General features: G+C 49.9%; 1 protein-coding gene across 2 annotated transcripts in view; it reads left to right on the top strand.

Annotated features, from left to right (window-relative positions):
• NGEF (neuronal guanine nucleotide exchange factor) overlaps positions 1–24,455 on the top strand; it is a 120,329-nt gene that overhangs the window by 64,025 nt on the left and 31,849 nt on the right. Inside the window, exons 1-3 of one of the 2 annotated variants that reach the window (XM_047773786.1) lie at positions 13,936–14,196; positions 14,903–15,045; positions 20,826–21,124. In XM_047773786.1, coding sequence (XP_047629742.1) covers positions 14,090–14,196; positions 14,903–15,045; positions 20,826–21,124 — 549 coding nt within the window. In that variant the 5' untranslated portion in view covers positions 13,936–14,089. Of the gene's footprint in view, positions 1–13,935; positions 14,197–14,902; positions 15,046–20,825; positions 21,125–24,455 lie in introns of those variants that run through there. The other variant, XM_047773785.1, reaches the window with a different exon arrangement.

Genomic DNA, 24,455 nt, shown 5'->3' with positions numbered 1-24,455 from the left:
TTAAGCACCTACTATGATCCGGGCTCTAGGTGCCAGAGGATCAGAGGTGGACACAGGGGACCAAAAGCTCTGCCTTCCTGAGCTTGTGTTCCAGGAGGGCCTCCCAGGCTTGGCAAGGTGCCTCATAAAATCCACTTCATTCCCTCGGTCCTTATAGCATCCTTAGCTCAATCTTCTATACCTTACACCTGACTGCATTTTAATTTGATTGTTAACACAGTTCTTTAAACCAAATGGGCTCTTTCTCTAAATCCTTTTTTCCTTTCGTCCAAATTTTTATAAAGAAAGAAATTTAAACATAGGGAAAAACGGGCAGAAAAATACAATGCTCTCCCACGTACCCTCCACCTAGACTCAAAAATGTATTAAGACTTTGCCTATTTGCATTCTCTTTCTCCCTCTTCTGTTTCCACTAAGCCACATGAAAGGAAATTGCAGGCATCAGACACTTCACCCGTAAATATCCAGCATAGAGCTTCTAGGCATAAGGAGACCCTTCTACACAAGCACAACGCCATTGTCACACCTAAGAACATGCATTCCCTTATCATTCCACAATCTAAGAGCCAATTCCGGTTCAAATTTCCCCCAGTTGTCCCCCAAATCTCTTTCATAGCTGGGATTTGTGAATCAAGGACTAGTCAAATTTCAAGCACTGCATTGGTTAGTTTGTTGTCTTCAGACTCCTAGCCTCTCAACAGTCTCCGCATTTTTTTTCCACAATTGCATTGTGAAAACCTGTGATTGAATTACCGAATGCCCCCGCTCCCCACGCGTGGGTCTGGCTGCTTCCATGTGCAGTGTTTTAACCTTTTCCTTCACTCCCCATATTCTCTTTAAACTGGACGTTAGGGCCAGACACTTGGTTCGATTCAGGTTACGTATTTTTAGCCAGGATGCATCCAGGGGGCGTGTACTTCGAACGGCACCCCATCCAGAGGCTCTTATGTCAGCTGGCCTGCTATTCCTGACACTAAGCTTGATCGTTCGGTTAATTCAGAAGCTGTCAGATTGCTACCAAGCAAAGGTACCATTTTTCCTTTTGCAACGAATACGTTTTCTGTAACGTGACAGTTGGAGACCATGTAAATATCCTCTTTCCTTTTATTCTTTTAACATCCTTTAAGGATCCTTCCCGAAGCAACCATCACATTTGGATTGTCAAAGGGAATCTTCTCTTATTCCTCCTGTTTCCGTGAGTTGACACTCTTCTCTGAAGGAGACCCCTCCTTTGGCTTTTGTTTTGTTTTTGAGCTTCACTCTGCTGATGGTTTGTTTCGGGTTTTTTTTAAATTCAATGTGTCCACTGAATTCATTACTGTTAGATTCCTGTTGATGTTCACACTATCACAAATGCAGCCAGTAAGACCCCCTGTAAGCTGGCTGGTAGTCCCTTTAACAGATTCCTTCGTGTTTTCAAGCATTTCCTTACTTTCTCACACAGGAAGGCACTTTATACACAGAATTTCCACATCCCAGACCTGGAGTCAGCCATTTCTCCAAGGAGCCCAGTTCCTTTCAATGCAGAATGATGTTTAGACACCAAGATCTGTGGGCTCTAGGTGCTCATTACTGCTGGAAGGTCACCACTCCTAGGTCCCTCTTCTTATAAAGAGCTAGGAAATGTGTGTGCGTGAGTGAGAGAGAGACAGAGAAAGGGGGAGAGTTCCTATGCATATCTTGAATTACAGTCCAACAGGAGTTCTCACTGTGGCACAGTGGTTAACGAATCCGACTAGGAACCATGAGGTCGCAGGTTCGATCCCTGGCCCTGCTCAGTGGGTTAAGAATCCAGCGTTGCCGTGAGCTGTGGTGTGGGTCGCAGACGCGGCTCAGATCTGCGGCTCAGATCCTCAGTGGGTTAAGGATCTGGCATTGCTGTGGCTGTGGCATAGACCAGAGGCAACAGCTCCAATTCGACTCCTAGCCTGGGAATCTCCACATGCCTCGGGAGCGGCCCTAGAAAAGGCAAAAAAAGACAAAAATAAATAAATAAGTTACAATCCAACAGCTTTCCTCCTCTCTCTCTAGTCCGTGTTTTCATCTCCCTTTTCTAACTGCGAGGACCTTGCTTCTGAACATCAGTGTGTTGTAGGACGATGCTCTATTCTGCAAATGCACAAAGAAGAATTTCGCAATTACTCTACCTGTGCCATAACCAATAACAAATCTACCACGTGAGTTTCCTAAAGCAGCTGCAACAAAGAATCACACACTGGATGGCTTAAGAACAATGGAAATTCGGAGTTCCCGTGGTTCAGTGGTTGATGAAACCAACTAGTACCCATGAGGACATGGTTCGATCCCTGGCCTCGCTCAGTAGGTTAAGGATCCCGCGTTGCCATTGCCGTTGCCGTGAGCTGGGATATAGGTCGCAGATCCTGAGTTGCTCTGGCTGTGGTGTAGGCCAGCAGCTACAGCTCCGATTTGACCCCTAGCCTGGGAACCCCCATATGCTGCAAGTGCAGCCCTAAAAAGACAAAAAGAAAAAGGAAAAAAACAAACAAACAAAAATTTGTTCTCTCACAGTCTTGGAGACCAGAAGTCCAAAATCAAGGCAAGCCCATGCTCCGTCTGAAGGCTGCAGGGCAGAATCAGTTCCATGCCTCTCCTAGTTTCTGGTGGTTGCTGGCAACACCTGGAATCCTTAGCTTGTAAATGCATCACTTCAATTTCTTTTTTTTTTTCTTTTTTGCCATTTATTGGGCCGCTCTCGCGGCATATGGAGTTAACCCACTGAGCAAGGCCAGGGATCGAACCCGCAACCTCATGGTTCCTAGTCGGATTTGTTAACCACTGTGCCACGACGGGAACTCCTCACTTCAATTTCTGCCAACGTCTTTACACAGTGCCCTCCTGTCTGTGTGTCTGTTTCTCTGTGTTGAAATGTCCCTCTTCTTATAAAGATGCCAGTTATTGGATTAGGGCTAATCAGTAGGATATCATCTTACCTCCATTACACTGGCAAAGACTCTATTTCCAAATCAAGTTCACGGCTACCAGGCCTTAGGACCTCGACCTATCCACTCAACCCACAACACCTACTAAGTCAAGTTGAAAATGTCTTTGCTTTTTTTGAGTCCTAGAATGGATCTCAGTAACGGCAAAAAGACAGGGTACGGCCTTAAAAAATTAGTTGAATTATGTTATCAATTTGATAATTACCCAGGTTCATTTGTTTCAGGGCATTTTCAGTTCTAGGTTTGATTCCCCCCCCCCTCCAATATTTTTGGATGTTTAAAAATTGTTTGAATATGTAAAATATCTATGTGGTTTCCCATCAAAATGTTATAAAAAGTACACTCAGAAAGGTCTTACCCTCTGCCCCAGCTCTGGAAATAACCATTCTACTGGTTTCTCTTTTTTCCTTCCTGTGTTTCTCGTTGGGGGTCGGGGGAAGGTGTGTGTGTAATTGTGTGACTTCCTCTTCTTTGGTTCACAAATTCCCTTGCTTCTTTCACACAGCTCTGGAAATAGCCCCACATCAGTTCAGAAATGCCTTCCTCCCTCCCACTTCTGCTGCCTAAGACTTCCATGGGTTGCTGGTATTCAACCAACCATCTTTGGGCGGCTGTGTAGATTGTGTCCGATACTTTGCTAGCAAAAATAATGCCGGCATTCTCTGGTAGCACACACAGTGGGTTAAGGATCTAGCATTAGCACTGCAGCAGCTCAGGTCACTGCTGTGCTGTGGGTTCAATCCCTGGCCCAGGAATTTCCGCATGCCATGGGCGGGGCCACGAAAAAAGAGATCCGTCTAAAAATAATGCCACGAAGACCGACCTTGTGTGTGTCTTGTTTCATGTTTCAGGACATGTCTTCAGGGTAATTCTGAGAAAAGGAATTGCTGGGTCAAAGGGGAAATGCCTGTTGTCTTAGTCTGATCAGGCTGCTCTAACACGATGCCATAGGCTGGGGGGCTTAAAGACAGCCAATATTTATTTCTCACAGTTCTGGAGGCTGGGAAAGCCAAGACCCAGACAGGGATCTCTCTGGGGTTTCTTTCCTAAGGGCACTAATCCCATTCATGAGGACTCCACCCTCATGACCTAGTCACCTTCCAAAAGTGATACCAGCACCTTGGGGGTTAGGATGTCGGTATGTGGACGTGGAAGGACACAAGCATCCAGTCCACTGCACAGGTGTGGTTCTGTTCATTACAGAAGGTCAACTTCCCTTCCATGAGAGGATGGATGGTTTTGCTCCCGCATCAGCAGTGCACAAGCACCTGCTCCCCCTGAAGCCTTTCAGCTCAGCAATAACAGAAAGTGTAGAGGACTCAGTCTTTAAGACACGCACAGGGAGTTCCCGTTGTGGTGCAGTGGTTAACGAATCCGGCTAGGAACCCTGAGGTTGCCGGTTCGATCCCTGGCCCTGCTCAGTGGGTTAAGGATCCGGCGTTGCCATGAGCTGTGGTGTAGGTTGCAGACGCGGCTTGGATCCTGTGTTGCTGTGGCTCTGGCATAGGCTGGTGGCTACAGCTCCCATTAGCCCCCTAGCCTGGGAACCTCCATATGCCACAGGGGCGGCCCTAGAAAAGGCAAAAAGACAAAAAGACCAAAAAAAAAAAAAAAAGACACCCACAGGACTGATGGGAACTCACAGCATGTCAAGTGCTGAAACAGAGGCCTTGGTTTAAGGAAAGGACACTGTGTATTCTCAGGTGCTCTCAACAGGAAGGAATTTTCCAGTTCTGTTCTGTCATTTCTCTGAGTCACTGTGTCGAGAAGGCTTCCCCTCTCCTGGTAAAAATCCATCACTTTTCACAGAAAACACTCAACCAATGACAGGCTAGGGTTTCTTTTTAAAGGACACATGCTAATTTCAAATGGAAGCATGCATGTCTGGCGAGCAGAAGACCCTCTTCTGAGACCCTTACAAAAGACCCTCATGGTTAGGAAGAGAGACTAATAAGGACCATCTCTTTACCCCGAGCCTCACAAAGAAACAAGCCTTGAGATCCCGCTGACTCTGTGACAAATAAAAGCTACGCCAAGGGCTGAGCAACGCTTTAGAAATAGCAATAATTTAGCATGCAATCTTCACTGCGTGGAAAAAATGAGACACGGGTTTAAAACAAGGAAAAGAAGCATCAACTGGTCAGCTCGGGGGAAGGGTAAACAGTAAACAGGTAAAGAAGCAAAAGGGAAATTTCACTGCTTGGCTGGTAAACTGATATTTCCCCCAGGGAATGGTGGCTCTTCAGCTAAGGGTGTGCCCACCTGCTAAGGGAGTAGCAAGGAGAGGAGTTTGTATCCAGTGGGTGAAAGAAAGCATTTGTAAATGTTTCCATGACTGTAATTTACCAAGAAGCACTGGGATGAGACCCAAAGAATGCCCGCGCTTTCAAGCCTCCTCCAACTCCCCCTCCACTTGGTGAATACGTCTTGAGCCTCCAGAATGTTCAAGATCTCTGCAGGCCCGGCCAGGCAGGTGGACATCAATCAGGCTGAGACCCGTTTCCATCAGGCAGTCAGGAGGACAGAGACTTCAAGCTCCAAGAGAGGGATCAGGCCTTAAGAGAAGCCCTGGTGAAGTGAGCAAAGCCTGGGGGTGGGCTTCATGGTGGAGGAGGCATGCAGACGGGGGATGGAGCTTGCGGGAGGGCAGGAAAAAGCTTGTGGTGTTAGGAGACCTGCCTTTGATGGAAAGTGGTCATTTCCTTGGTGACTCCTTCAGTGGGACCAGGACTTCAATGGACAGGAAGCAGCATCCTCATTAGGAATCATACGTATGGATTTATGGAAGGAAAGCGGCCGTTTCTGAAAAGGGACTATTTTTACCACCAGGCAGATTAGACTATCAGGTAAGTGCTTTAATTTTAGAGATGCCAGGAAGGAATCACTGTAAAACTTGAATTCGTGACTCTGAAGAGCTTTTTAAAAGATAGATTTATGTAACGTATTGAGGTGTTTTCCCCCAAGTAAAACTAGAAAATACAAAATAGCTCAGCCCCCTTTTTCAAGTTCATCAGGATTCCCTATGGTTATGTGAACCCGTTTAAACTCATGCTCTAAATAGATGCACATTAAGGGGACTGATCTTTTTAAGTAAATTTTCCCTTATTACATAAGTGACCCATTTATTGCAAAAAAAAAAAAAAATTTAAACACATATGAGTAAAAAGAGGAAAATTCCCTCAGAATCTGACTAATCAACTACAAGTACTGTGAAATGTTTCTGATGAGCATTCTTGCAGGTCATTTCAAATATCTACATGTGCTTAAAATTCCATATGTAATAACACCCTTTATAAACAAAATCAGACCATACTACCATCCAATTTGGGACTCTGCTTTTCTGGTCCATCTACTGTGGGCCTCTTTCCAGATTATTAACTGCTTTCTAAAATATTTTTAACGATGCTCCATTTTACAGACATGTCATCATCCAAACAGTCGATCGCCTATTCTTGGACGTTTAGGTGGCTCCAAATATTTCACGACTATAAATAACTCCATAATAAACATTCTTGTAGCCAATGTCTTTCCCATGGATTCTCATGGTTCATTAGGACGCATTCCTAGAAGTAGAGTCTCTTCGCCCAAGAGTAAGAACATTTGTGGATTCATCACGCAGGTGTCAGAGGCCCTCTAGAAAGACGGCGTTCACTCATACTCCCACTGCCAGAGGCAAATGACAGTTTCCAAGCCTTGGCTAACCCTGGCTGTTCACTTTTTAGATTCTCTGATGGCTGTGGATCTGATATATTTTGGAAATTCAGTGCTTTCTCTGTGTGACCACATGCATTTGTTGGTAAGCGGTGCTACCCAGTTTCCTTATGAGACGCTTTACAATAGAAATACCAGCAGTAGTCAAAAGTTTTGAACTCCTGGGAAGGAAGGGATTTTTGTCAACCTTATGACGGACAGCCAAGGACCTAAATGGGGGTCTTTGATGGTGCACCTTATTCGTGCCTCTTACAGCTCTTGTAAAGTGACCAGTCTCTTACCAAAGACATAGCCATCGTTTTATGAGACTCTAAATCCTTGAACGTTCAGTCCTGGTGATTCAGCACAGAATGTTCTTTCTACTGGATATTAGGGCGACGTGGCTGGTTTCGGTGGAAAATGAAAAGGTATCAGACTACTGGCTTCTTGTTCAGCAAAATACTTCTCTAAAATCCGGCTACTTGCCATTTTCAAGGAAAAATGTGTGAACAATTTCCAATTATGACTTTTGTTAACTACAGGATTTTCCTTCAAGTCTAATTTGTGTATGAATGGACATCTTTTCCTTCCATGCTTCATACCTTAAATAGTTTTGCTACATTTGGTTAATAGTTAAGGCCCTGTGTTCTCCGTTGCAACAGTGAGTGTATTTTGGTGCTAAATGCAGGCTTCCTAAATAATAACGATATCACTTCCTATTTGTATAGAGCCCTGTAGTTTCCAAAATGCCCTAATTAATAGAGGAACTAAGTTAGATCTAACTATATAGTTTATAAGGTGATTTAAAATGAATGAATGTACGAGGAAGGAAGTGGGCTATTAATTCCTTTACAGTCTGAGCAGAGTATAGTAGCCACAGCCTAAAACATACCTTATATGTACTGAGGCAACTCCTAATCTTAGTTTCTCAAATTTCACCCTCAACATGCCTTGAAAATAACAATATTTTTCTTCGGTCCCCCTTATTTCAGAAATGCTCCTGTTGGTGAAAAACACATGACAATCACCCCAAATCCTCCGGCCTGATGTGTCCCCAGATCCTTGGTTAGGAGTGTCCCAAAGAAACCCACCTCCCAGGCTCTCCCGCATTTTCTACAGTTTTGGATGAATACACAGCATTATAGCATCTTATCCATGAGTTATTTGCGGGAGCCTGTTTTGAGAAATACATTTCTCTCTATCAAGGCCGTATAACTGTCCACATTTCATAGTTGGCAACAGAGCTACCATTTGTCTGAGTTTTTTAAGGATGCTACCAAGGACGTGCGAACCTTCAACATGAAAATTCCAATGTTTCACTAGCTAAGCGACATCATCCAGGCTGCCTCTCACGCCTGGAAGGAGAGCAAAGCTTGGCTGCCTATTTTGGATTCTGAAAATGTGTTCAGGGAAGCGACATCAAATCTTCAGCAGCTAAGCCCCAAGGCCACAATGCCTGCTTCCCAGGATCATGAAACCTGCCCAACACGAGCCTATCTCCTTACACCGCACACCTCTTGGTCCCTCTGGGCTTGCCCCTACTTAACCAGAACTCTAACTGCCCAACCGAGCGACGGCATCAAAGACAAAAGCCAGGAAGTTTCCTTCGAGGCTCAGTGGTGAACCATCCCGACTGGGATCCACGAGGTTGCGGGTTCGATCCCTGGCCTCGCTCAGTGGGTTAAGGATCCAGCGTTGCCCTGAGCTGTGGTGTAGGTCGCAGATCCCAAGTTGTCGCGACTGTGGCGTAGGCCAGCAGCGCCGCACCGATTCGACCCCTAGCCTGGGAACCTCCATATGCTGCACGTGTGGCCCTCAAAAGCAAAACAAACAAACAAATGAAACAAAACACTCCTCACTTCACCAAAACAGTGAATCCAGTTTGGATGGGGTTTTTGACTCCCCAGGGCAGGTCAATCACCTCCCCCACCCTTGAGCCACCAAGCCCAGAAGGCTGCTAGTTCCCAAAGAGGTCATTAACCAAAGAAACATCGTCATTAACCAAAGAAGGGCAAGATGCAATACCAGGGGAGGGCCAATGCCACACTCAGTAACTGCAGAAGAAAGACTGAAAGCAAGGTCGCATAAGCATAACACCCATCAACTTCCCCATATTCACTTTTTCACTTGCTATTTCCTGATGCCACCTGGATGGGCTGGATGCTGGGATGCAGAGATTAAAGACATCAGCAGAGCTGTCCACTCCCACCCCCCCACCCTCCGCCCCGTGGCAAGTCTCAGGTCATTAAGAAGAGACACCATGCAAGTGGGTGATAACAGGGCAGAGCTAACAGCTCACAGAGCAAAGGCAGGGCCCTGGGTGCTCCCAGGGGTCACCCAGCTTCCACCCCAGCAGCCCCAGTCCAGGCTGCATATTAACTCTGTTAACAAAGAAATACCAGCAAGGCACTGGGGAGTCACTGAAAACAACGGGTGTGTGGATTTGAGGAAAACTAACCCGGCAGGTGTGAATGGGGCAGACTGAGGGAGAGAAAAAGACATCAAGGAAAGGAAGGCTGTAAGGGGCACAGGGTCAGAGTTGAGGCTTGTGAAGTTAGGGGACAGCCCATAGGACCACCCTCAGCTCAAAAATTCACGAGAACGCAGAGCTGTTCCTCGCAGTTATGGTTGTTGAAGTGAAAGGCTGCATTTTTATTTTAATGTATTTTGTGGCCACACCCGTGGCATGCAGAAGTTCCCGGGTCAGAATCCAAACCGAGCCACGGCAGTGACAACACTGAGTCCTTAATCACTAGGCCACTAGGAAACTCCTGAAAGGCTACGGTTTTAAATCAGGCAAGAGTAGAGATACATAGGATAAAATCTGGAAAAGTTCCACTTGGAACTTCCCAGCTTCCCCTGTGGAACTGTGGACAGAGCTAACCTTCCCAGCCAACAATGGGTGACAATATTGCCAACCGGAAAGCCCATCTGAGCCTGGGCATCCAGAGCTTTTCCTGGGGCTCCCCCACCTAGACCTAGGTGGCCCCCCAAGTAGCTGACCTCAGTCTGCAGCTTCTCTGGAAGCTGAACTATCATCATACGGCCCAAAGCCTCTACCTTATCTGACATGGCCCAGGCCCCCAGGTAAGCAGAGACACTCTTATCAGACATGGCATTCCAATGGCCTAGAGGTCACCTCCTAGGAGCCCAAAAAAGAGGCCAGACCTCTCTTTGGGTAAGATTAACTCTTTACTAAACAAAAGTTTAAACTGTTGGTCTTTTAAACCTATTCCCAAACATGGTTCAATCCCACATTAACAAATTATCCTCATGATACAAAGTAAGGAAAGAGGAGTTCCTGTTGTGGCTCAGGGGGTTAAGAACTTGACTAGTATCCATGAGGATTCAGGTTCAATCCCTGGCCTCGCTCAGTGGGTTAAAGGATCCGGTGTTGCCACAAGCTGTGGTGTAGATCGCAGACACGGCTCAGATCCCAAGTAGCTGTGGCTGCGTCGTAGGCCAGCCGCTACAGCTCCAATTCGACCCTTAGCCGAGAAACTTCCATATGCCGTGGGTGTGGCCCTTAAAAAATAGAAAAGTAAGGAAAGAGCGTCAACTTCCACCTCATCAGTAAGATACTCCAACCACGCAGCAGCAGAATCTACTTTTGGAGAGTCTCCTTGGGATCTTTTGATCCACTGAGTAGGTTCTCTCACAGCTGCAGTGAGAGAGGCCACATCCTGTCCTTTTCCAACTTTTTCCCCTGGATTTTGGGGGTCCATGTAGCCTCAAGCCTAGAGCCTTCTGAGGATTGATTGCTGCCTCTCTGGTTTAAATATGTTGATTTTCAAAGCAACTGAAAACATCTTTTAAGTGACAAAAGTAAACTGTGTTTATGGATTTAAAAGGTAGAATTAATTAAAAATTATCAAGGACCTGTTTTGAAAAGTTTTAAGATACGTATTCAAAGACCATCTTCTCACTATGAAGTCATTTTCCTACTAGATTTAAGAGTACAGATGTGGGAGTTCCCATCGTGGCACAGTGGTTAACGAATCCGACGAGGAACCCTGAGGTTGCCGGTTCGATCCCTGGCCCTGCTCAGTGGGTTAACGATCCGGCGTTGCCATGAACTGTGGTGTAGGTTGCAGACGCGGCTTGGATCTTGTGTTGCTGTGGCTCTGGTGTAGGCCGGCGGCTACAGCCCTGATTAGACCCCTAGCCTGGGAACCTCCATATGCCACAGGGGCGGCCCTAGAAAAGGCAAAAAGACAAAAAAAAAAAAAAGAGTACAGATGTGTTTCAACGTCTAATAGTCTGGCAACATGCCATGTGACCCTACGAATATTTCAAATAAGAAAATAGAAATTGCAGATCTTTATGCTACACAAGGTAGTGTTGAGTTCCTAGTGCATGCTTGCAGAATCCACCATTAGCTGGCTGTGTGATCTTGAGCTTGTCATTTTAACCTTCTGGTTCTGCTTCTTCTTCTGTAAAATAAAAGAGCTGGACCAGATCATTTCTAGGTTCCTTCTCCCTCTAGCAATCCTCCCTCAGAATAAAATAAACATCTTACAAACGTGAATGAGAACTCCTGAAAGCTGAGGTTACTACATAAATAAGAATCCCCTCTATTTCCAGTATTCACCTCTTATACCCCAAAGGAAGAAACAAGGAATCTTTAGATAAAAGACATAAAATGACGAAATATTTTGCAAGACATATCATTAATTCCTTAGCAATCTCCTGTAGAGCATCAACTATGGGCTACTCAAGGATACATATTTGAAATATTTGCTTCTACTTTACGTTGTGAATGATTCGGTGCAAGCTACCCGCGAAATGGAGATTTTCATCATAGCCTGCCTAAGAAGCGCTAAATATGATGGAAAATAGAACGTGGGGAATTGAGCTTAAGGTTATATGCCTTCAGAACTCCGTGACTTTCTAAACTGATTTTATAATTAGAAGGATATTTTTAGCTTATTTTTCAATTGGAAGGTTTTAATATACTCATCTGAAGCTCTGTAATTTCACATGAATCTTTTCTGATTTTTTAAAAAATGAATTCATCTTTTCTCCCTGGTGCAGCAATGTGTGAAAAAAACAGCTTCCATTTAGTGTTACATCAAATTTCAGGGGCGGTGAAACCATGCAAAGCAGCAGGTCCTAGCGACTGCCCATAGAGCACCTCCTCGGACCCTGGCAAAAGATGAGGAGGACACTGGGGTACCCAGCCTGGAGAAGCCAGGTCTAAGTGTAAGGACGGCCCTATTCACAGGGAATTACAGCACCAGGCATCGCTGCTGGTTATACAGAAAAGGGGCCTGGTGGGGATGCCCCACGGCACCTTGGCCAGGAAGGGTGAGGACATGGGGACACAGTGGACAGTCCTATCCGAGCAAGATGACAGGAGTGGGGACACCAGGTAAAGAGCCTGTTATAGGAGCCTGGCCTTCACCTTCAGGGGATGGGACTCCAATGGAGGTATTTAAGCAGTGAAGGGACAACAGCAGACCCATAGGTTGGAAAGGGGACAGAGAGAAGGATGGGCAGAGAGAAAGAGACGTCCAAATACCAAGAAGGGGACAAAGCAGTCCCCTTTCAAAGCAGAAAGACTTTGGGGATCCAGGGGGCTCGGTGAGGCATTGACATGGGGGTGACGGGAGTACAGGAGAAATTGAGGCTGGCTGCCACGCTCCGCTTGGCCTCCTGGTTAGCTGCTGGTATGGGGTGCGCATGGGAGTGCTCTGGGGGAGTGCTGGGGAGACATCCTGTTGGGGAGACATCCAGGTGGAGATGGCCAGCGGACAGATGAAAATGAAGAGCTCAGGACAGGGCTGTCTGGAGACACTCAGAATGAGTCAAGGAAGGTAGGGACTTGGGCTGGAAAAACAGAAGACCAGGTGGTTGTCACGCAAATATTCTGAGGCCTTAAGGGCAAAAGGAGATCTGACCTGTCTGTCTGGCCCCTAGGGGGGAACGAGGGGTAAAAAGCTTTAGAACGTGGTTTCGTCACTCTGAGCAGCTTTTCCTGGAGTCAGAGCTGGGGGAAGATGGAAAGGGCAGCCCCCCCCCCCCCCGCCCCCCGCCTCCCCAGGCGCCCCCTGAAGTCGGGGAAGGGGAGCTTCCCTCCTGGCAAAAAGCTGCTTTCTCTCCTTTTCCTCCCCAATTCTCCCTTTAGCACCCTGATCGGCCGAGCTCCAGACGGCTAGCTAAGGAATGCCGTGAAACCAACCTACTAACTAGTAACCGAACCCCTCCCACCAGGAGTATTTGCATCCCAAAACGAGGGATTTGTTCATTTAAACAAATGCCCCGTGGGTGGACTGTGCAGGGGAAGGTGCCGAAGATTTCCCACTTTGGTCCGCGCTGCACTCCCCACCCCACCCCCCAGATACCCTCTGGGCATCGGGAACCGGCCCTGGCCCGCAGAGCCGGCCGCGTCACTGTCACCCGGCACTGCCCGGGGAAGCGGAGAGCGGGCGGGCCGCCCCCAGGAAAGGACACCACGGAGCCTGCAAGGTTTCTTGCTGGGCTGGGAGGAGGATTTTGGAGTTGGGAGTTGTCCCCCTAGACTTCCACGGCAGACTGGACCACTCACACTCCCCCTCGACTCCATTTGCCCGTTTCTGCTTGGTTTTTGCTTGTTTGTTTGTTTTTTTGTTTTTCTCTGCTTGTTGAACTAGCTAATACGAGGGTGCAGGTTCCAAGAGCGGGGCAAGGAAACCGGTGGCGGCGTAGGGGCACTGTGTTTCGCCTTCTCTCGCTCCCCTACACCCTCTCCGGGCCGCCGGGGCCTCGGAAGAGCCGGGGGCAGCCAGACTTGTTCGGGAGAGGCCTCTGCGCTGCCCCCTCTCCACCGTCACGTCTGGAACGGGCGTCCTCGAGGGTCCCCTCGAGGCTGGGCCCAGGGCGGCAGAAGCGAGGGTCTCCGGGCGAGTCCCTGGGTGCGCGGCGTGGGCAAGGCCGAGGTTCGGGAGTGGGCTGGGCCGAGGGTCACCTCGCCCCTACCTTCCAAGTTCGCCCTGTGTGCAAGCGGGGTCGGGCCGGACGGAGGAGGGGGCGGGAAGACAAGGCGCAGCTCTCGGGTCCCCACCTATCCGGCTCTGTGCGTCTCCCCGGGAGGGACGCAGCCACGGCGCGGGAGGGAGGCGCGGGGAGGGTGGGAGGTCCCCGGCCTCAGGCGGCGCCTGCGGGGCCTGGGTCGCGCCGAGCCCCGGCTCCCCCGCCCCGCCGCCGCCCGGCCTCGCCCCCGCCGCGCGCGCCCCTCCCGCCTCCCCGTTGCCGTGGCAACCCCAGGAGCCTCCAGGCGCGCGCCCGCCCGCCCGCCTGCGGGAGCGCTCGGCAGCTGCGGCGGCGGCGGCGGCAGCTCTGGCTCTAGCCGAGCGCGCTGCGACCCCGCTCCGGAGCCCGCTGGCCGCCCCCTGCCCGGCTCCGGGCCCCCAGCACGGCCCCCCGACCCGGCCCCAGCGCCTGCCCGGCCGCCAGCCCCCATGGAGCTGCTGGCCGCAGCCTTCAGCGCCGCTTGCGCCGTGGACCACGACAGCTCCACCTCGGAAAGCGACGCGCGCGACTCAGCGGCGGGACACCTGCCCGGCAGGTGAGGACGAGCGGCCGTCCCGACCCCCGCGCGCCGCCACCGCGCGCCTGTAGACCCAGCATGCGTCCTCAGCCGCGGACGCCGACCTGAACGGCCGGTCCCCCGCCCCCAGCCACCTCGGACCCTGCCGCCCCTCACCCCTTCCTCGGCCCCAGTCGTGCGGGCACACCACCTCGGGCCGCGGGTGGACCCCAGCCAGTCCCTGCCCAGGGCTGCCTCCCAGGCCCTCTCCCGTGTGCCCTGGGCACACGCGTCCTGTTCAGTGTCCCCTCTCCGCGCCGCGTGGCCCGGGCACCGGAGGATCGCTACCCAAAGAGGGCCGGGGACCGTGTGACCGCGAACCCCGCGGGGCGCGCAGCGCGCTCGGGGCTCCTGGCCGCGAGATCCGTCGGGGCGGCCGGTCGGCGCCTAGGAGCGGGCAGGGCGCGCCAAGTTTCCGACTCCTGCCCGCGAGCTCCGAAAACATGAAGGTTTGGGCGGGCTAGTGTGGGAATGAATCACCCGGTCGCACCCTGGTGCGGTGACAAAAAGGGCCTGTGGAGTATGCCTGGCAGGGAGGGGCGGCGGCCGCTGTGGCCGCTCGGCCTGGACATCCCGAGCAGGGTCCAGCTGGCCCGGCCGCCTGTGCGGACGCCTCTTGCGAGCTGGCCGAGGCGTGTCGTTGCTTAAAAATAACCGGCCCTTGCCGCTTCTCTCTTTCTGGCAGCGAGTCATCCTCCACCCCGGGAAATGGGGCCACACCCGAGGAGTGCCCGGCCCTCGCCGACAGCCCTACCACGCTCACCGAGGCCCTGCAGATGATCCATCCCATTCCCGCAGACTCCTGGAGAAACCTCATCGAACAAATAGGTGGGTGTCCCCCAGCCGCAGCGGGGCGTCGCGGAGGGACACGTGGGTTCTTGGTGGACTCCGAGGGGTCCCCTGCTTGTGGAGTGCCAGTTCTGTCTTCACCTGGGCAAATGCATCTGACAAGGAAGGTTATTGACCTGGGTTATAAATGGTCCCATCGTCAAAACAGCCACATTTTAATAGTGACTGTGTAACTGGGTTTGGGTAAGTGCGTTTCTTTCCCGGGATCTTGCAGAAGGGGACTCGCCCAGCCCTTTCCTGGGGCGAGCTCTCTGTCCCCTTGGCTCCTGCCAGAAAGTCCAGGGGTGAGGCGCCAGCAGGCCATGCAGGAGAGAGGGCTCCAAGAGTCCCCACCCCTCACCCCAAACCCCCACCCCAGGGGCTTGGGGAAGAGCTGGAATGGGAAGCGAGTCTGCAGAGGGGCTTCTGGAGAGAGCCAGGATGACTGGTGTGGTTCTGGCACGGGGGATCAGTGTCAGACTTGGCGCAGGAGAAGAAAGCACAGAGAGAAGGCAGGAGCCCCAGAGGTTAGGGAAGGAGGCCTGGCTGGTGGGAAGTGTGGGGCGCAGCCTGCCTGTCCAGCTCCCGCCCAGCTGCAGCTAAAGCTCTGCAAGAGCAGAAAGTGGATTGCGTCGTCGTCCCAAGAACTGGAGCACTTGAATTTAAAAGTCAACCATTGCTGAGGCTCTCAAACTGGTTATGTTCGTCCCCAGAGCTGGTCATGGCATGGGTTGTTCAGGAATGGTGCCGCCGCTTAGAAATCTTTTTGTCCTTCAGTGTCGTCAGAGCCACAGTCTCTTCCTTAGATTCAACTTTTGGCTTGAAAATTTTCTTCCCTCAATTCATCATTATTGTCCTCCATCCTGAATGCTCAAACAGACATGAGGTGTCTCCAATGGAAGCGGCGCTTCCTTTGCCCCAGGAGACCTGCATTTGGGAGACTTTTCAGGCAGGTCCCCCCCTTCCCTGGCTGAGGTTTATTGCAGATGGAACCCAGGGAGGAGCTGGACCCTTGCAAAGCTGAGGGTGGAGGGCACACTGCATGCCGCTAAGCCGGGCTGACTCCAGGGATCTTGTTCCCAGCTGGCCCCCTGCACGTCAGGCTGGGTGGTGATGGTGGTGGCGGCTTTTCCCTTTGTTTGCTGGGGGAAATGGAAAGAGGCTGATCTGAGAACACACCCTCCTGAAAATCCCTTTCTCCCACCTCTGCCACATTGCCCGTTGTCCCAAGGGGGGCCTCCTCAGCCTTGGTCTTGGCCAGCAGCCTTGACTTTCCACCCACTTGGAAGGGAAGCTCTGGCTAGGAGCGACGTCAGGACTAAGAAGGAAATCGGGGTGGGGGTGGGGAGACCCGTGCCTCCTCCCACGGAGAGAGAGGCTCCCTTCTGCCATGTGGGCGTGTGGAGACCTTCCTGGAGAGCCAGGCGGAAGCTCAAGGCCAGGCGTCAGGAGCCTTGACGTCCTGGCCCGCAGTTTCCTCCTTGGGTGGCAGTAGAGACTGACATTCCGAGTCTCTTCTCCCCCGGTCTGCTGGTGTCGTGGTGCAGATGTGTTTCTGGCTCCCGGGCTGGATCAGACGTGTTGGATCAGCCCGGGGCCGAGGCTGCGTTCCTCTCACATCCTTGGTCAGAGGCCCGAGGCCTGCGCCGAGCAGATGCCTGTGACCGGCCAGCTGCTTGGAGCTCAGTGAACGATGTGAACGCTTTTCAGGGATCAGGAAAGGACCCCACATTCCTAAAGACACAGTGGAATTAAGGGGAGAGGAGAGCGGGATGGTTATATGGGCATCCTGTAGGCCAAGACGTTGGATTTTGCAGTGGCTCCCACCAAGGCCAGAACAGAATTATGCCAAGACTATGCCTGACGTGGCAGACAGCTGTCACTGTAGTTGGCTGTGGCCCCACAGATCATAGACCTGTAGACCCTGTGATTGTGCGCGCGTGTGCCCACACGCCCGTGTCCTGTGATCATCTCTGGCACCTAAACAAGTATTTGGTAAGTAGAAGGTGCTCACTAAGAAGTAAGTAAATTCTAGATTTCCCGCTATGGCTCAGCAGACGTGAACCCGCCTAGCATCCATAAAGGTGTGGGTTCGATTCCCGGCCTCGCTCAGTGGGTGGAGGATCCAGCGTTGCCGTGAGCCATAGTGCAGACCTGGCTTGGATCCCCGTGGCTGCAGCTGTGGCTCAGAGTCGAACCCTAACCTGGGAACTTCTATATGGCCCAGGTGCAGCCCTAAAAAGCAAAAAAAAAAAAAAAAAAAAAAAAAAACAGGAATTCTCTCCCCTTCAGAAGTTTCTATCTGAAGGATTCAAAGAAAAAATTTATACTCTTCAGAAGGTGGGATTTTGAATGACTCCAGCAGCGGTGCTTATCCTCCCCTCAGCAGAGTAGCTTGGGCAGCCCGATATAGAGCATTTTAATGAGGAGAGATAGGAACCGAGGCATCTCAATCGGCGTGGATATAATACCAGATGCAAGCTCTCACGGGTAAAGTTAGTTTGGCTGAGACCGAAGGTACAAAATAAATAGAAAAACATATCGGCAGTAGGGCTCACGTACAAAAATTTAACCGGATAACGTTCCGTTCCTCAGGCAAAGCTACTCTATTTCTGTTGTAATCTGAATTTTAAGGCTAATCAAAATAAACAGATTATGAAAAATGGTTACCCGGTGTATCAGATAACTCTTTGTAATCACGGTCGTTCCGGGAAAATTGATGTTTAAATGCATACTCTGAAGACGTCAGAAAAAAGGATGACGTTTTAAGAAAATGCTAAAATTACTTGTACTGAGAGTTCTTGGTTGAGTGTCATATCCAGCCAAAAATGATCTTAAGGAATGAAAGTATTCTATCTCAGTTAATGAGTGCAAGAATGAGGTAGGAACTTCTGGAGTTGGCTCATTCAGCCAAGCAATCCCCCAGCTCTTTTTCTTCTCGGGCTAGGGGTCCAATCGGAGCTGTCATCGCCGGCCTACGCCACAGCCACAGCAACGCAGGATCTGAGCCGCATCTGCGACCTACACCACAGCTCATGGCAACACTGGATCCTTAACCCACTGAACGAGGCCAGGGATCGAACCTGTGTCCTCATGGTGCTAGTTGGGTTCGCTAACCGCTGAGCCACGACGGGAACTCCCCAGCTCTTTTCCATCCTTCATTCTCAGCATTTGGGCTTCATGTCACAAGGTGGCTGCCACAGCTTCATGCATCAAGCAGCCTTGTGTATAAACCCAAAAAAAAGAGATCAGTTTGTCTTCAGCTGTCTACTAAGGAGGGACATCTTTTTGAGAATTCCTTCTCAAAAATATAAGATGTCCCCTTACCCTCCTTGGCCAGGTGGCGTCACACGTTCATGTCTAAACCCAGCAGTGTCAAGGGCAAGGCAACCATCACAGTAGGTTTTGATCAGTCAGCCTTCACCCACCTCCCTGAGCACAGAGTGGGTCAGCACCCAAACAAAACCCTCCCAGCCAGCTGAGAAGGGATGTGAGGGGATAGAAGAGAGGCAGCCAGAAGTGTCTGCCACAATGTGATTTCAGACCTGTTCGGAAATCATGGAGTTCCCAGGTGGCATAGCGGTTGAGAGTTCAGTGTCGTCACTGCTGTGGTTCGGGTTAGATCCCTGGCCTTGGAACTTCCACATTCTCCAGGCTTGGTCAAAAACAAAAGAAATGTTCAGAAATCAGAAATTTCAACCCAACTACCACAATGCTGATGTATTTGTCTCTTCCCAGCATCCGTATCTCATTATCATGCTGACCTACCATTTGCATGACATGCCATGTAGCATACGGAAGACATCGTGCTGAACCTTCAAAAAGATGCCAAATTGGCTAGATATGTTTGTGACGCTTGGAAATTGCATTTTTAAATGAATATTTGCATACCGAGGACCTACTATATAGAGACACTGTGCTAAGCATTAAAAAGTCAATTCAAGTCAACTCATGGAACCTTGGTGTCTTTAAACCTCCGTAAACACAGTATCAGAAACACAGACTACTTGGTGCAATGCTAGCAACAATAGCTACATCTTATGCTCATGACTGAACCAGTTTATGCAGTAACTTTAAACCTCTTGTCTTTATAGATCCTCAGTCTGGGTTGCATTTAGCATATATTTGGGTTTTCTTTTTCATTCCTTTGTCACATTAACTCCATGTTGTAATCTGCTGGATTGTACCTTTGCAAAATCACAGGATCTTTTTTTTTTTTTTTGAAGTAAATGCTGTACTTAGCATAAAGGCTTTATAATTTAGCATTTACGGAGCATAGGAAGCCAACTAATTTAACCCACAGGCCAATTTATCGGGTTCCTGTTAGTTAAAATTATGAATATAATTTATCCAGCCATTTTCAGGATTTCAAAGACAGTCTTAGTTTTTTTCCTTCCTTTTTTGTACTGTCTAGATTTCTGTAACAATTAAATAAGGAATAGTAGCGAAGGTTCGTACTGCCTTGCATGAGAAAGTGCTTGGCAAGTGTTGCCTTTATCCCTGTTAGAACTTGCCGGGGAAAATCATCTTTGTTTTGTAGATAGACGTGTGACGGGGCCCTGACCCCTCTCCCTGGCTCCAGACCAGTCCAGCTGCCCTTCTTGCCACCTGAGTACCGCTCGGGGGCACCAGGATCTCTCCTCCACCCCACGCCCCAATCGGACCCTCCTCCCATGTTCCTCCTCTCCTTAAATAGGGCCACCAGACCCTCTTGCCAACTGGTCACCCAGATATCACTCATGGCCCCGCACCAGCCAATCACCAGCACCTGTCTTCTGCCGTATAACTGTCCCTGAATCAGGCACCTGACCCCGTCCCCCCACCGCCACTGCCATTCAGGCCGCCATCCTTAAGAATTGGCATGCCTCTTTCTTCCCATCCATGGGGCTCCTAAGATGTAGACCAGACAGTTTGCCTGCCATCTCTTGAGGCTTCCCTTTTGCCCACAGGATAGACAAGACTCTTGGGGTGACCCTCCTCTCCTCCCAGGCTTGCTGCCAGCAGGACCCTCACCCCGCCAACCCAGCCCTGCTTCCTCTCTCCCTGGGCTGGGGCCCCCCCTTGCCATTGAAGCTTTTCTGCTGCTCCTCTGTGGAGAAACCATCCCTCTGCCCCGCAGCCAGGATGCCCAAAACGACTTTTTCCCTGTGGATGTGCTACCTTTTTTGCTGATTCCTCTGTCCTCTGAGAGCTCCTCGGAGACTTAGCATCTGCATTTATTTCAAGTACAGTTGGTCAGGGAAGTAAGTCTGAAGGCAGAAAGGGAATGTTTCCCTTTTGGATCATAAGGTTGATGAAATAAAGTTTCGTTTTGTTTTGTTTTTTCCTAAAATGATAATTTACAACCACTCCCATGTCACAAGTGAATATCCTGGAGATTGAATGCTGAAGCAGTTAAGATTTTCAGAAGCACCCTGTTGGGATACTGATAACAGGGACATGTCCATCAACCCGAACATTTTGATTTGTTCATCCATCAACTTCTGGATTCTCGTTGTTTGTCGAGCATGTGTGCGAGAAGCATATGTCTGTGTGGCGATTTTGAATCCGTTCGGGGATTTCTGAATCCTTTGTTGGAAAAAACCTTATGCCTGCGAATCCTTCCCCCCAAATGAAGCCAGTGGCAGATCCCTTTCCTGAGACCCGGGCGGGTCTGGCTTTGTGTTTTCACCGGAGAGCACCTGCCCTGGACTGGAGTCCAAAGGCTTGACTCCGTGATTTGGAAAAACTCTTCCTCTGAAATCTCTTTCGTGTCTCAGTACAATTCAATTTGATTTCAGGGCTCCTGTATCAGGAATACCGAGATAAATCAACTCTGCAAGAAATCGAAACCAGGAGGCAACAGGATGCAGAACTACAAGGCAATGCCGACGGGTCCCCAGCCAGCGAGGAGGCTCCGGAAGAGGACGAAGAGGAGGAGGAGGAGGAGCTGCCAAGCCCGCCCGAGAGGAAGGCCTTGCCCCAGATCTGCCTGCTCAGCAACCCCCACTCCAGATTTAACCTCTGGCAGGATCTCCCGGAGATTCGGAGCAGCGGCGTGCTGGACATCCTCCAGCCAGAGGAGATCAGACTGCAGGAGGTAACGGGCGGCCCGAGGGGCGGGGGCTTCCGTTCAGAATGTGCAGGTGTTTCAACCAGCGTGGGTGAGGCTTCCTCGGTGCGGTGAGGCTGGCTCACGGGAAGGATGACTGGCGGGGTACATCCATCCAGAACATGTGGGAAAATTCACCTTCTTTCACAGGCAACAGAAAACACCTCGTTATCTTCTAGGAGAGCTCAACCCTAGTGTTGCGTGTTCTCAGCATTGCAGTCTTATCAGATTTGTACAATTGCCTTCTCTCAGCCCTTAGTTATTATTGTGGGGTGTTTCCGTGGCACGCGTGAACGCTAATGCAGTAGGTGATGCTGAACTTGTTGTGACCTTGAGCTGACTCCAGTCCTCTGTGCTGTTGGTGCGTTTCACTCGCAATCTTATCCCACATCTTCATCTTGCAATCGCTTGGACTTTGGATGGTGGGGCTGTGAAAGCAGGAGGTACCACCCCTCCTGAAATGGTGCAGGAATCTGGGGCGTGGGTCTCTCCGCCTTCGCTTGATGATCTAGGCAGACTTTGCCCGTCAGGCTGAAGCAAGATCACGGAGTTGCCTAAAGGTTTGTTGCTAGCTGGGAGACATAATCCCTAAAACATGAACGGTAATGGAAATGAGTAGCTAAGAAACCTAAGTGCTCATTTTTGTTGAACCAAGATTATGTGGGTAGAGAGGGAAATTCTGTGGTTCCACGAGACAGGTGTGTGTGTGATCAGTGTGAGGAGTGAGAGTGGTGGTGAGCAGTGTGACCCTGCAGGGGTGTGTTCATCGTGACAGTTAAAAAGTGGATGTGGGGGTGGGGGGTAGAAATGAAGCAAGATGGATTTTTAAAAACTTGTTCAATCCCACTGTATCATCTCTATCCCCCCCCAACTCCCTCCCCACCCCCACTCACATCTTCATTCAAGACCGTCCTTGACCTTGTTCCTAGTTGCCTTCCTGACCCCAGATGTCCTGTCCTTCTTTAACCTCTGGTTCTCTTGCAAAAGCTTCTATAGAAACATGCATTCTTCTCACGTATTTAAAAGGCAAGGAGTCCCGTCGTGGCTCAGCAGTCATGAACCCAGCTAGTATCCATGAGGATGCAGGTTCCATCCCTGACCTCGCTCAGTGAATGAAGGATCTGACGTTGCCGTGCGCTGCAGTGTAGGTAGCAAATGTGGCTCGGATCTGGCGTTGCTGTGGCTGTGGTGTAGGCTGGCAGCTGCAGCTCTGATTCAGACCCCCAGCCTGGGAACTTCCGTATGCCGCAGGTACGGTCCTAAAAAGAAAAAAAAAAAAAAAAAAAGTAAAAGGCAAAACTGCAGGCTGTGCGCACAGTCCGTGACCAAGACGGAGAATAGCTCCCAACCAGCACCATCTAACCCAGACTCGGGTGGCACCACGCCCTTGCTCCTCAGGAAGGCTTGATATCACTTGAGTTTTAAAGGTGCGTCCTGCCCAGGAGCCTCAGGGGTGATGGATTTAAACTCTGATACCACTTGTGACTCGTGAGCGGTGATTTGTAAGTGGCCGCTGCCGTTTTCTTAAGAAACTTTTGAGGTCAGTTCCATCATCTTGACCAGGCTTCTCCCAGCTTGTCATGAGGATACTGGTGAGGGGTCATACAGACCCGTGCACCTCACCAACAGTGAAAATGCCTAGTGGAAATTGCCCTGACAGCGGGGGGATGTCCATGAAGCAGGTGGAGCTGGACTGAGAAAAGCCTACCAGGCGTTGCCACGGAAAGCAACCACATGGAAGATGCTGGAAGCCAGGGAGAAATAGCCCTGCAGGTGGCCTTCCCTCCCACCTGAGAGACCCAGGGGCTCCACCAGCCACTGACAGAACCACCAGCCTTACCTTTTTTTCTTCTCGTTTTATCGAGGTGTAATTGACACACATCACTGTATCAGCTCAAGGTGTGCCGTGTCATGATTTGACTTCCATACGTCATGAAATGATTATCCCAATAAGTTTAGTGAGCATCCATCATCTCATACAGAGAAAACACTACAGAAATAGAAAAAAAAATTTTTTTCCTTGTGATGAGAACTCAGGATTGGCTCTCTCAACAACTTTCATATATGACATATAACAGAAGTGGTAGTTATATTTATCAGGTACACCATGCTTTATAACTGGCAGTTTGTATCACTTGACTGCCTTCATTCAATTCCACTCCCCACCCCCCACCCCAAGCCCCTACCTCTGGGAACCATGGTCTGAACTCTTCTCCTCTGTGAATGATTTTTCGTCTTTGAAGTATCATTGGCCTACAGTACAGTATTCGCTCCTATTACACACATAGCGATTTGATATTTCTATACATTTCAGAATGATCACCTACATGTTCTGACCAAGCCTAGTTGCGATATGGCACCGTACGGAGGTATTACGTGGTTATCACGACTGCATATTCCCCACAGTGTGCATTTCATACCCAGGACTCATTTATTTGGCCACCGGAAATTTGTGCCTCTGAATCTCCCTCACCTTTCCCTCCCCCCCTCCCCTGGCAATCACCTGTTTGTTTTCTGAATCTCTAACTCGGTTTGTATTTTGTTGTGTTTGTCCACCTGCTTTGTAGTTGAGATCCCCCATGTCGCTGAAGTCATACAGTGTGTGTCTTTCTCTGTCTGACTTATTACGTAGCATAATGCCTTCTGGGTCCATCCATGCTGTTGCAAATGGCACGAGTTCATTCTTCTCAAGGCTGAGTAGTAGTTTCACTTTTTTTTTTTTTGTCTTTTGAGGGCCACACCCAAGGCATATGGAAGTTCCCAGGCTAGGGGTCCAATCAGAGCTGTAGCCTCTGGCCTACACCCCAGCCACAGCAACACCAGATCTGAGCCACATCTGTGACCTACACCACAGCTCACGGCAATGCCGGATCCTTAACCCACTGAGTGAGGCCAGGGATCGAACCTTTGTCTTGATGGATACTAGACGGATTCATTAGCTCTGAGCCACAACGGAACTCCCTATTTTTTGCTTTCTACACCAAAATCTTCTTTATCCATTCATCTGTTGATGGGCACTTGGGCTGCTTCCATATCTTCGTTCTTGTAAATAATGCTGCAGTGAAACATGAGGGGTGGGGGCACGTATATCTTTTGAATTAGTGTTTTCGTGCTCTTCAGATAAATAGCCAGGAATAGAATTGCTGGGTTTTATGATAGTTCTATTATTCATTTTTAAGGAATTTCCATACTGTTTTCCATGGTTGCTGTGTGACGAAGCCAAACTTGGGTCTGCTCCCCCGCACGAAATAAAGCCAATTCGTCGCCACCGAGGTGTGGTGAAGGAAAGTGCGGTGTTTGTTGCAGGGAGTCCAGGCAG

This window comes from Phacochoerus africanus, chromosome 3, assembly GCF_016906955.1.
Source record: "Phacochoerus africanus isolate WHEZ1 chromosome 3, ROS_Pafr_v1, whole genome shotgun sequence".
Taxonomy (NCBI): Eukaryota; Metazoa; Chordata; class Mammalia; order Artiodactyla; family Suidae; genus Phacochoerus; species Phacochoerus africanus.
This window is presented reverse-complemented; position numbering and strand designations above follow the sequence as displayed.